The sequence below is a fragment of the Pistacia vera genome, unplaced genomic scaffold (genome assembly GCF_008641045.1).
Source record: "Pistacia vera cultivar Batoury unplaced genomic scaffold, PisVer_v2 Contig800, whole genome shotgun sequence".
NCBI lineage: Eukaryota > Viridiplantae > Streptophyta > Magnoliopsida > Sapindales > Anacardiaceae > Pistacia > Pistacia vera.
This window is the reverse complement of record NW_022196669.1, coordinates 704,621-718,784: the sequence shown is the minus strand read 5'-3', so window position 1 is coordinate 718,784 and position 14,164 is coordinate 704,621. Positions and strand designations below refer to the sequence as shown.

The 14,164-nt window shown below is 31.9% G+C and overlaps 2 protein-coding genes across 2 annotated transcripts; both read left to right on the top strand.

Annotated features, from left to right (window-relative positions):
* The first annotated feature begins 6,672 nt into the window (after positions 1-6,672).
* LOC116117233 (F-box protein CPR1-like) lies at positions 6,673-7,764 on the top strand. Its single transcript, XM_031403264.1, has one exon. It carries the CDS (start codon positions 6,673-6,675, stop codon positions 7,762-7,764), a length of 1,092 nt encoding a protein of 363 aa, XP_031259124.1.
* Positions 7,765-11,312: 3,548 nt separating this feature from the next.
* LOC116117232 (F-box protein CPR1-like) lies at positions 11,313-12,422 on the top strand. The gene has a single exon (XM_031403263.1). The coding sequence runs from the start codon at positions 11,313-11,315 to the stop codon at positions 12,420-12,422; it is 1,110 nt and encodes a 369-aa protein (XP_031259123.1).
* The last annotated feature ends 1,742 nt before the right edge of the window (positions 12,423-14,164 follow it).

Genomic DNA, 14,164 nt, shown 5'->3' with positions numbered 1-14,164 from the left:
GGTCCTATCACTTTACAAAATGACAATAAACCTATAAAATTTACAAATACACCCCCATTTGTTTAAATATTCTATAACAGTATAACTTTTTCCTTATTAATTAATTTCAATATTTCAAATAATTTTAATATATAGTCTCATAGCTTCTTCATATCCAAAATCCAAAATGTTCAATATAATGATATATAGTCTATGACAAACACATCAATCATTCATAGCTTCTTTATATCCAAAATCACAATGTTCCAATTCCAAGTTCCAACTTCTAAGTTCTAACATAACAAAGTAACAAACTAATTAAACTAACATAAAATTGAAATAACATAAGTACATAACACAAACACACTGCCTAACAAGCCTACAAAAGTACAAATAAAACAATGCAAAGCAAAGTATTACAGCTCCACGCCTCCACCAAAGCACAAACCACCGAAACACCAAAGCACAATCCACCCAAAAATCACCCAATAACCTGCAGCACAAGCACAATCACACAAGTATTTATTATTTAACAAGTCAAAAAATCAGTCTTAGCTCCTCAACTCAACACAAATAACTGAATAAGGTAGAGAAAGAGAAAGAACAGAGGAGAAACTACCTGTAGCTTAGCCGTGAAGAAGAAGAAGTGCAGATTCGCAGCTCATCAATGAGGCTCTCGCTACGTCACTGTTACATACGTCAGAGATGCAAACAAAGTTCAATGAAGAGTGGAATGCAGACAAAGAGAATGGAAAGACTTGAATGGAAGAGAATGGAGAATAAGAGAGAGAGAGTGGAGAAGCAAGAGAGAAGAGAGAACAAAAGAGTGGAGTGAAGTTGACGTAAATCTAAAATTGATTTAGGGATTTCATTATTAGGTTTAGTTTAGGGGTAAAATTAATTAAAACCCCCAATGTTGTATACTAGTTATTTATAAACCTCGATTCTTTTCCCAGTTCCTAACATGGTACCCTATTATCGATTCCTTGCAGGGTACCCTGTTACCGATTCCTAGCAGGGTACCCGGTTTCGATTCCGTGGTTCTGAGAATGAAAGAACCGGAACCGGAATCGAGAGGTCCCGGTTCTCATTTTTTAAAACCGAAACCTACCTGATAAGGGTCGATTTCGGTTCCTACCCGGAACCAAGATCCCAGGTACCCCCTGGTTCTAGGTAGAACCTATTTTCTTGCTCACCCCTAAGTATAAGTATTGTAAGTGCTTGTTGTAAGCTGTCTAGGTTAAATTGTAAGAATTAGAAACTAAGGCAAAACGGTGCGTTTTGTAACTAAATTGTTTTTATATAAACAGTATCCTGTTATTCCAACCTATTACAAATAACAAATTCCTAAACTTTCCTAAGTTCTCTCTCTCTCTCTCTCTCTCTCTCTCTCTCTCTCTCTCTCTCTCTCTACCGTATCTTACAAGTTGTGAAAATATATTCAATGTTTAGTGGGAGTATTTTTGTCTTCAAAATGAATATCATTGTATTTAGTAAGCGGCGAAGCCTTTGCCTATAGCTTCTACTTCTACTTAGCAACCCAAATAGAGTACCCCTTTAACACACAAGTACGCTCACGCTAGTACAAAAGTAAGTAAACCACCTTCTCATGTCTCCAAACCTTCTATGAACAAGGCTTTGAACTATAGCAAATAGCCCATTGGTTGAGCTTTGCTCTATGCTGGCTTAACTGTTCCTATGCCTGTTCGAACAGGAAAGCCTAACGAGCAAATAAACCGTTAGCTCAATCCACTTATTGTCCGCTTGCTTTCGTACCTCGCTTCTGCATCTACTTACTTAGCATCCCAAATCAGCGTACCCCTGCTTCCTTTAAGAGGCTAGTGCACAAGCTACTAAAGCTAATGGAAATTATAAACGGAATATAACATTTGGACAGTAAAATTTTATTTTGAAACGTTTTGGGTGGAAAAGTGTCATTAGAGCATTATTTGGGTGGAAAAAGTCGTTTACTCTTTAAATAACACTGGTCCACCAAAGTTTTGCTTAAACAATGAAGGCAAAAGTTTCAATGCTCCATTATTACTGAATACATAAATGGAATTGGTATTATTAATTAATCAAATATGGTTAATTAAAGTCGTAATCTGAATATGGTAGTAGTTAATTAAAGTTGTATCTAAATATGGGAGTAAAAGCAAATTATGATGTCCGTCCATTTATTCCACCATACCATATTCAATCCCAATTACTAAATATATCTTAGCCAAAAAATATAAAATCCAAATCTCATTCACCTTACCATCGTATATCATTGTTTTAAGATAATTAATAACCATTATTTTGCTATTTACCTAATTCAAATAAATCTTTGAATTAATTTTTTTTAAATGGAGATTTAAAATATATGATCAATATTTTAAACATAGAAATTTCACGTTTAACATAGTAGTGTCGCCAGTGGCAAATCTAGGATTTTAGCCCATAGGGGGCCTCCGCGGTTCTGTCATTATTTTCCAAACAACTAGTAAAAACTTTAAAAAATATAAAACCTTAAACAAAGAAAATAATAAAATATCAAGAACCTAAGAAAAAAGAACGCAATAATACAATATTTTCCTACTTGAATAAATCTATAAAAAAACAAAATTTTAAGTAAATGTGTTGAGTAAACATTGAGCAAGACCTTCTTTTATTTATTTATTTTTATATTTAGCTTCCAAAGATTATAATATAAATTTTCATGACTTTGATCAGACTTAACCTAAGCTAAGTCAACCAAAACTTAGGAAAAATCAACATTGCGTTGACTTTTAATACGAATTAATAACAAAATGGGGAATTTTCTTGATATAAACATAGATAGTAACTCAAATTTCTTTAATAATTTTGAGACTCCAAATGGTGACATTTAAAATGTAGGAAAGTGGTGGGTGAAGGGTAAAGAATAACATCTTTTAAAATATAGTTAATCTTTTAATTTGGGAAAGCAGATTCATTCTTAGACATAAAACACAAAATAAACTCTTAAAATCTATGTCTTTTTCCTTCAAATTAGAATAAAAAACCTCAAAAAAACAAGCATGATTCAACCCTAAAATAAACTAAATTGAAATGAGCAATACACATACGTAAAACTAATAAAATAGAGAACAAAGCTAATTGTGACACCTTGAGTAGAGAAAACTTTAATAATTTCAATCTTCAAAAGTTTTAAGAGCAGATAGCATAAAAAATTTTGGGATAAAATCATAAGAAGCAGATGGAGCCGTGGAGAAGAAAAGTGGAAAGAATTTTAAACTCTTAACATAATGTGGGCTTGGAATATATATATTAATAAGAAGTATTTTTGTGGGCTTGGATATATGTATAATAATTCTCATTTAAAAAAAAAAAAATCTGAGAATAAGTCTAAGTATATATATTAATAACACTTTTTTGTAGGCCTATATATTAATAATTTTTTTTTCAAATATGAGGATAATCCTACCCTTAAAGGGGCTAGATCTGCCCCTAGCGCAATTGTCCATCTCAAGTCAAATTCCGATCAATCCTAACTGTCAAAATCAAACATGTCACCACCAAAAGAATCATCACATCCCTTCTTCAAGAACCTCAATAGCTTGGGTTGAGTTTTCTCTATGTTGGCCGCCGAATCGAAAAGTGTATTTTGGATGGTAAAAAATTATGGCAAACTTTGGGTGGGAAAATGTAGTTTGCGCTATTTTGCACTTTTGCTGACCAAAATAAAAATGGTGGTTTTACGTGTGTCGGATTCTTATTGGACCAACAGTGAACTTTATATTCCCGCTAAAATTTGTAACAGCCGTTCATTTTTCCACTATTAGCACGGGACAATAAACACCTGCAGGCAAAAGTTGCAGACTTATTTTGTATTATCAGTTTAATTAGTGGTAGCTATTTGCACCTAAAATTGAAATTTTAGATTTCTCTTTATAAAAAGAAAATCCATCAGGTTTTGCAGGGCAAGCAAAATTTTCTTTTCTTTTCAATGGTATGAGTTTCTTCTCGAATTTGAAAAATGTTGTAGAATTTGCAGTATATAATGAATTTTGATTGACAAACTTGACTTGAATTTCTCAGGAATCAGGAGTAACCAGCAGGATGAATTCTAGGAGCCGTCCGTTGCATACCTGTGGAGTTGTAATCTCATTAATTGTTCAGAGAGTCTATGCAAGATCACAAGGTTTGAACGGACCATTAGGTTCAATAATTAGAACACTATTAAGATTAGCCCAAATGGCTAATCCATTTATGCATGCCCTGGAATATAAATGGTTAGCCATCCTGTACTTTTCTGATTATTTGATTCTAGCTTTTGAGAGCATATTTGAGACTCTTTTCCCACCATCAAAACATGTTTTCAACAAGATTGACGAGCTCGTACAAACTGCAGAAACACTGCCAGGGAAATTTGATGATGCTATAAACAAATTTCCTGGCCACGTTCCGGTGCTAGATTGGGTTCTGATTCAGATCATCTCATGGCTGAATTTTGGGATTTCTACGTTGAAACATTGGGGATTTGAAAATGCAAAGGAAAAGGAGATTGTGATGGATGTTTCTAACAGCAATGAATTGTCTTCAGCTCAGAAACATCAATCACAAGAAGCTGAAAATGACACAGTTTTTATGACAAATATTAAGAAACATGACATGAAGGGTACATACAAGGAAGCTCTAGAGAAGGGAAGAAAAGAAAATGGCATCGAAAAGAATAAGAAAGAGAAGGAAAACAAAGATGGTGGCACAATGAAAGAGACTGATCAGAAACATGCGATTGGTGACAAAGAAATTGGATATGCANTAGAATATTATGATAATAGTTTAGTATCACTTGACAAGAGTTAAAGACTATTAGAAACTAATGATTTAAAAATAGTTTTTCATATAATTGTATTAAAGGTAGAGTATCAGATGAAAAAAAGTATAGTATCTTTTTACTAGAGTTAGGGTAGTTCTAGAAACTAGATATTCGTATATAGTTATATACATAACGGTATTAACGGTAGAATATTACACTAATAGTTTAGTATCTATTGATTACAAAAGAGAGATATTGAATGAGTAGTTGAAATTAATGATTGATAAATAATTGTCATAGACATAATGGTCAATATTATAATAATAGTTTAAAATCTACTAATCAATGAAAAGTGATGAAAGAGGTGTTAAAATTAACGACTAATAAGTAGTTATAAATATAACAGTATTGCAATAACGGTATTAACGGTAGAATATTATAATAACGGTTTAGTATCTACTAAACATATAAAAATGAGTGAACATTTGGTTGAAATTAATGATTGATAAATATTTAAAGATATAACGATACTAACGGTAGAATATTACAATAATAGTTTAGAATCTACTAACATATAAAACAAAGAATAGAGAATGAACAAGTTATTAAAATTAATGACTTAGAAATAGCTATAGACATAACGGTTTTAATGGTAAAAATATTATAAAAACGCTTTAGTGTTACGGAATATAGAAGATAAAGTAAATGAGCGGTTGAAATTAATGATTGATAAATAGTTAAAGATATAAAGATATCAACCGTATAATATGATAATAATATATAGTTTAGTAGTTGAAATTAATTATTGATAGATAATTATAGATATAACAGTATTTAACAGTAAACTTTAATACCAATATGAATTGTACTTGTACGTATTAATTTCTTTCCATATATTTATTTATAAAAGATTAGAATATTAATTTTTATTCATTAAAGTCCTATGTTACTGATTGTTTTGAGTATAAATCAACTCTTACATAGCATATTATATTACCCCTAATTGATAGCACATTACCATAGTTTTTCTTCCTTAAAACTAATTTAATTACTTTCTTTGCCTCGAATTATTTTTGGATTATTTTTTTTAATTATTGTGAAGCTAATTTCACAAAGTTTCCTTACCAATATTCAAATTTTATTGGAGTCCTCGGAACCAAAACCATTTGCTATGGAAACGGTTAATAGTTATCCATGGTCAGTTCTGCTCTCAAAAGAAGTTGTTCAGATTTTCAACTTTTTGGATTATCAGGAACTAGTTTAGTATTTTGCATGACTTTTTGTCACTCTAATAATTTAACCTAGCTGACAAATTATACGTTCAAAAAAGCTCTTCTTTAATATATTATTACCTACAATCTATGCCTCCAAACCTTTTTTTTTTTTTTTTTTTCACGTAAAATTTTCGAATACGTCCTTTCTTACACTCCACGTCATTCCATCTCCTCCTCACGATATCTCTAGACAAAGTTAGTCTCAAATAATCCTTCCTTACAAGTTGTAGACGTGCTTGCATTTATACTTTTTTCTTGATTATTAAACCTAAGCTTAGGGTTCTGGTACTAGTTATTGGTAATTTTGAATGACAAAAATAAAATAAGATTGGGTATAGTTATTTTAGTATTTAGATTAGTCATATTACATATATAAACTAAGTTCATTTATATAAACTGATGTACTGTAATAAGATTGGATAATCTAAAATTAAAAATAGTCAAAACAAACTAAAATGAATAACGATTGATGTAGTTTGTATATGTAACATTAACTAGATTTTATTTATCTGTTATGCATATGAAATGCACATACAATGTTCATCTATTTGCTTTCTTATGGTACAGAAAAAAGAAGAATAGTCCTCTCTAATCCTACTATTTAATCCAATGATGAGTAAATTGAGAAAGATAGAGATGGCAAAAATCCCTAATGAGATCAAGTCCAACATATTTTCAAGACTTCCTGTGAAGTTTATAGGCAAATGCAGGTGCGTATCCAAAGAGTGGTTGGGCATATTAACTGATCCCTATTTCTTAGAGTTACACCTCGAGCGAGCTCAGAAAGATCGTCAGTTGCTGTTTCTTGATCAATCCGTTGATCATGATGACGAGGAAGACAATCAGCGACAAGTTGCTCGCTTCTTCACCACAAACATGGAGGGTGTAATGCAATTCAGAGCTCGTGGATTTGTCGGTGGCTACATTTACATGATACCATCCGGCCACGGCTTGGTCTGTCTCGTTAACAGAGGGATTTTCTATGCCTTCAATCCCAGCATGAAGAAGGTTGCAAGACTCCCCACGGCGCAACCTTCAACTTGTGGTAGATTTAATGCAGGATTTGGCTACATTCAATCAACGAATGAATACAAGCTCGTTCATCTCTATAACATTAAAAGTGAAGAAGAGTTGGAGTACAGCATCAAATGTGAGATCATGACTTTATCAGATGGCGGCGTAGTGAGTTCTAACTCATGGAAACAACTCGAGAAGGAGTGCCCTGCCATGGTTTCTGGTTGGGGTGTTTTAGTGGACAAAAAGTTTTACTGGATGGTATGCGAAGGATGCCACCCCACAGTGGATCAATTAATCATGTCCCTGGATTTGGAAACGGAAACATTCGATTTCATTCCTCATCCTCATGTGACTTCTTATGTGGAAGGAAACGACATGTTTTTGGTGGAACTTCAAGGGCAGCTGTGTTTGGTGGACACTTTTGCGTATCCTCCGATCACAAATGTGTGGATTCTGGAAGATCCGGTGAAGAAGATATGGGCGAAAAAGTACACCATTGATTTGACTAAGTTGGAAGGATTTGATGATGAGCTGACACAAATCTCTGTACTCGGCTATCTGAACGGAGAGCTCATTATCAATTCTCAGCAAGAAAGGCTTGATTTCTACAATGTGGGAAGTCGAATCTTTAGGAGAGGTCCGAATCTGAATTTGAAAAGGGATACTGAGATCTGCATTTACACAGAGACCTTCTTCTTATTGAAGGAGTAGTTCGAGTTGGGTGTCTTAGTTTCATGGTTCGAGTTGGGTGTCTTAGTTTAATTGTTCAAGTTGGGTGTCTTAGTTTCATGGTTCGAGTTGGGTGTCCTAGCTTTTTTGTTCAAGTCGGGTGTCTTAGTTTCATGGTTCGAGTTGGCTGCATGAGTCTTTGTTTTTGCAGCTGTTGGTGTTGTCATTTTGAAGACATGGAATAATTGTTGTCAAGTTTGGTTAATTTTGTTATTTTAGAGTCGATGTAAAACTTATAACTTTGTGATTGCAAGTACTTTGAACTTTTTAATATGTTATAAGTCTGAAGTTTTATGTCATTGTCTTGTCTCATCCTTTTATGAATTTATCTTTAACTATTACAAGTCTAAAGTTTGTTAATTATAGTTATAGAGTTAATAACTTAACCAAGGTTTGATTAAATAATAAAATCTTTATGAGTTTTTTAAAATAACAAAAATTCTTTTACGTATAATTAATAAACCATTAATAAGAATTTACACTTTTATGAATCATGATTTAATGAATATTTATCTAATTGCTTCCTATTTATTTTACCTAAAATTTAATGGCAGGAGAAATTTTTGTTATTATAAAATCCTTGGGAGAATTTTTGTCATTAACTCTTTATTACATTATATATCTATTATATTGTAGAATGTGCATGAACTACCCATACTAATATTCACAGAACCTGTAGATAAAAATAATTTCTTTTCAAGGAAATTTTATAAATTGAATTCTTCTCTTCTCTACAACGTGTAGAATTACAGTGTACTATGTAGTCTTAAAAAAAAAATGTACTTTCAGAGCACAAAAATTATTCTCCAACTTCGATTTATAAAGAAATGGGAAAAAAACTTTTCACTATTTTCAACATCCTGTTCTCTAAGTTAGAATTAAATTAATAAAGAATAATAATTATATCCAAATTTTGTTACATATTAATTATGAAGGTAGAATAAATATGAATTTAGAGATACATTTCAAATTATTAAAACAAATAGTTCCAATATGAGATTAATTACAAAGAGTCACCTATTAAAACTAAATATATAAAAAATAAGAATTAAAATCATATGATTTAGATGACGGTTGTAATGTAAAAAGGAGGACTTTTATGTTTGTTTTTCTCTAACCTTTTCTCCATATATAAGTCATCTCATCGTCTTAACATATAAAAATTCTGGTTTAATAAAAAACTTTGCTTGATATTTTGTCAAATGGATGACTGAACTGGAATGTAACTGACATTTTTATATAAATTATGGTTCATTAAAGCTACCATCTAAATATGGAAGGTAGAAAGGAATCCTGCTGTTCATGCTTTTATTGCAACATATAATACTCAATCTCCAGACTAAATATGGTTTTCTTTTTACCTTATATAAGCCAAAACTAAATTTAATTCGGAATCTGATTCACCTCCCTCACAAGAGTCACAATACATTGCATCTGCTGTAATTACTTTTTATTTTTCTTAATATTTACTTAACATGAATATATATTTAGCCCTGTATAAAAATATTATTTGAGTTTTTGTATATAAATCTTCTAACATTAAAAACAAAAATTATCGATCAACTGTTATCTAACAAAATTTGTATATGAAATTATTCGTCTAGATATATATATATAAATCAAACTCAATAAGAAGGGAAAAATGAATGTATAATAATAAAACAATAATATTAAAAAAATTTGTTAATAAAATTTGTCTTACTAGATATAATTCATACTCATCTACAAAAAACTGACTCTTTGTACTGTAGTACATTACTTGGCAGGCATGCAATAAGAGAGTGAATATATAAATTCCCTGTCGTTTTCCATTTTATAACTCCATTTCATTTCAGTTGTGGACTCCATTTTTAAAAAGGAAGCATTCTGGAATTCAATTACATTTCAACCCTCTCTCCTCTCAGTCCACTATAAATAACACAGACCATCACCCACCCAGGTCAAGCTGCAGCCTCATCACCTTCTCCATACACTTGCTATAACTCTAATTATATCCCCTCTAATATCCCTCAATTTCTATATTTCCTCTCTAGAAATTTAGTAATCAAAGATATGGTGTAAGCAATTTCGAGTTCTAGATCAATATTGAAATTTCTCTAGGCAGGTATATTATCTTAAACTTAATTGATCTGTTCTTTTCTTTCTTTTCTTTTTTTTCTTTTTTTTTTCTTTTTGGGTACTTTTTTCTGTCATTTTTCCGAATTAAATGTGTCAGATTGTTTTTCATTGATGCATTTAAATTGTAATAGTGTCGGTCATCATCTATTGTATCATCATATTGCATAATGCATAACAAATTTTGTGTGAATCGTTTTTTTCCTCCGATCTATTAATTTTTGTTAATAGATCTATATTTTTTCTTATAATATATTTATTTTATGTATTGAGGAGTATTGAAAAAGAATATATATGTTTGCTCAAATGAGAGAGTTATATGTCAATTTTCCTCTCTATTTAGCTATATATATATTATATATATATATATATAATATATATTATATAATATATATATATATAGTTTACGTTAATATCGTTATATCTATATATAAGTCCTACTTATTAATCATTATTTTCAACTACTCTCTTTATTTCTTTTCAGTTTATATCGTTATTATAGTTTACCGTTAATATCATTATATCTGTTACAATATTTTACCGTTTATATAGTTACAAAACTATTACCATATATTATTTTACTGTTAATACCGTTACAAAACTATTATCATAATATTTGACCGTTAATACTGTTACAAAACTATTATCATTTATCAATCTTATATGTTTCTCTCTTTTTGTTTTTTCTTTCTTTAGTTAATAGGTATATATTTAATTGTTAATATCCGTCTTATTATTTATGCCATACTTTATAACCATAAATTTTTCATCGATTAATCATTTTTTTTCTTTCTATTTTCTTTAGAATATCAACATATACTTACCTATTTATACCGTTATTATAATTTTTATAATTAGTTGATAATCAATAATTTATATTTCTCTTTTTTGCCTTTCTTTCAATTATATTTATCCATTTAAACTATTAATATTATTTATAATTTGAAGTCATACCATTCTCCTATAAAAACAATAATGATTAATATCAGTATTAATTTACTTATCATATATACTTTCAATCATTCTATTTATCTCTAGTTGGTACTTGGTAATTACTAAACCATATATTATAATATTTTATCGTTAATATCTTTATTTTCTAATTTATTACTAATCATTTATTTTTCTCTTTGCTTTTTTTTTTTTTTTTTCCATAATACTTCATTGTTCTACCAATTTAATCCACAACAAATCAATGATATCCCTTAAAACCATAGTCCATAGAATCTATACTTTATCTGTTGAAACCCCAAAATATTTTTGGATGAATTTCTTAACAAGTAAAATTTGATTCTTTATTAAATTATCTAATCTGCTTCATATGCATATCAATTCATTTCTTGCGTACTAATGTCTCTCTTTATTTTATCTTTGATCATTTAATTTGCTTTACTTGGAACACAGATCAATATCCAATGAGTAAGTTGAGAACTGCGATAGAGATGCCTAACCTTCTACATGAACTCAAGCTCAATATATTTTCCAGACTCCCCGTGAAGGCTCTATGCGTCTGCAAGTGTGTATGCAAAGAGTGGTTGAATACCATCTCAGATCCTTATTTCTTAAGGTTACACCTGGAGAGATCAATGAGCAATCGTCAGTTGCTCTTACTCAATCAATCTTCTGATGATGTCAATGACAACATGACTAAGCGGCAAATCGTTCGCTTCTTCTCTGCAAGCATGGAGGGTGACATCCAATTTCGAACTATTGGCTTTGTTGGTGGTTATGTTCACATGATACCCTCCGGCCATGGCTTGATCTGTCTTGTTAACAAAGGGAATTTCTACATCTTCAATCCCGGTATGAAGAAGGCTATAAAACTTCCCAAGCCAAAACCTTCAACCTGTAAGGGAATCGATGGAGGATTCGGCTATAATCCATCCACAAATGAATACAAACTGGTTCATTTGTATGATGAAAATGAAGATGAATTTTCATACTCAATTAAATGTGAGATTTTCACTCTATCAGAAGGCAGCGGAACTAGTTCTTCATGGAAGCAAATCGAGAAACAATGCCCTTTCATCGTTCGTGGTTGGGGAGTTCTGGCCAACAACAAGTTCTACTGGATGGTATGGGAGGGATGTCACCCTTTACTGAAAGAACTAATCGTCTCGCTTGATTTGGAAACAGAAACATTTGATTTCATTCCTCATCCACATGTGATTTCATATGTTAGAGGTAATGACATGTTTTTGGTTGAAGTACAAGGGCAGCTGTGTTTGATCGACACTTTTGCACATCCTCCAGTGACTCATGTATGGATGCTGAAGGATCCAGTGAAGAAGATATGGGTGAAACAATGCTCTATTGATTTGACTAAACTGGAAGGATTTAACAATGGGCCGATGCAAATCTTTGTTCTAGGGCATCAGAATGAAGAACTTGTTATTAGTACTCAGCAAGAGAGGCTGAATTTCTTCAACATCCGAACTAAAGTACTTAGAAGAAGTGCAAATCTGAGTTTGGAAAGGGAAAGTGGGTTATGTTTATACACTGATACCTTCTTCTCATTGGGGTAGTAGTTCATCAAGCTGGAGATCGATGTTTCGTTTTGCAGCTGCTGTGTCGGAGAAATGAAGTAGCAAGTATCCTATGTGATGAGTCGAAGTTGGGTTATGTTCGTGTCTGTGTTTGTGTTTGGTGTCTTATTTTATGATTTGAATAAGCTTTGCAAATGTAGCAGTGTCAGTCTGTCGTGTCATCTGTTTGTATTGAAAAGTTTTTCTACAAACTGAGTTGTGTGAAGTCATGTTATGTTTGAATTTTGAAAAATGCTATCCTTACAAAGATAATACAAAGAGAGCTACAAAGTGACATCAGCAGGAAGGAAAAAACAAAGAAAAAACGGAAAAAGAGGGAGAAAGAGAGAGAGAAATCATGAAGATGAAGGGTGGAAATTATCTTTGTATGTCCTCTTTGTTTTTGTCTTTGTAAGACTAGTATTGCTCTTGAATTTTATAAGTTACTATGAGATTTGGAACAAAATTGAAAGAAAACTGAGAGCTAAAATTCGTAGATCTGTTTTTTATTTTTTAGTACATTACAAACTACAGTTGAGCTCTCTTTTATATGAAATGAGAGAGATGACAATGATAATAAAAACGACACCGCATGAGTTAGTAAACAAAACTACCGTCTTGACCTTTTTACCCTTTTTCTTTCTTTGGTCAACATCTCCGTTCAAACTCAACAGGGGTTATTCTATTCAGCACTTCCCTTCAGAATTAAACCGGGATTATGCCTAGTCTTTTAACTTGAGCAGCTCCAAGTTGTTCCAACTTCAACAACTGCCAAGTTCCCCAAGCAATATGACAGCTCCAACTTCAGCAACTACCAAGTTCCCCAAGCAATATGACAGCTAGGAAACAAGAGAACTCCAGCAAACAGAAACATTTTGACACAGGAACTGTCAATAATCTGCAGAACTCCTTACTCCATTTGTATCATCAAAACAAAAACCAAAAATGTCCATAATCTGCAGAACTCCTTACTCCATTTGTACCATCGAAACAGAAACAAAAAAGTCAATAATCTGTAGAAGTCCTTACTCCATTTGTACCATCGAAACAGAAACAAAAATGTCAATAATCTGCAGTACTCCTTACTCCATTTGTACCATCGAAACAAAACCAAAAAATGTCAATACACTGCAAAGAGACTCAACATACTCAATAATCTGCAGTACTTCTTACTCCATTTGTACCAATTTGCAAAAAAAAACATCTTCTCAAATCAGAAATGACACACTCCATATACTCAAGAATCTGCCACACTCCTCAAACATCTTCTCAAATCAGAAATGACACACTCCATATACTCAAGAATCTGCCACACTCCTTAAACCAGAAATGACAGACTCCATACTCCATATACTCAAGAATCTGCCACATTCCTCAAATCAGAAAAGAAACAAAAACTACAGATGCATCTTCAGCAGTGCTTTAGCAGTTATAAGACACTGCAGCCAGAAATGACACACTTCATACTCCATATACTCAAGAAACTGCAACATTCCTCAAATCAGAAAAGAAAGAAAAAACTACAGATGCATCTTCAGCAGTTATAAGACACTGCAGTTTCAAGTCATTCCTTCAACAGTACACTTCTCATACCAGAAACACTCCTTTAGTTTCTTGAAGTTGGCACACCAACTTCTTGTTCACTGGAAATATTAACTGCAACTACATTGAGTTTTCGTTTCAGCTCTTGAAATTGAGCTACTAATAAAGACTTAGTCAGAACATCAGCAATTTGCAACTTC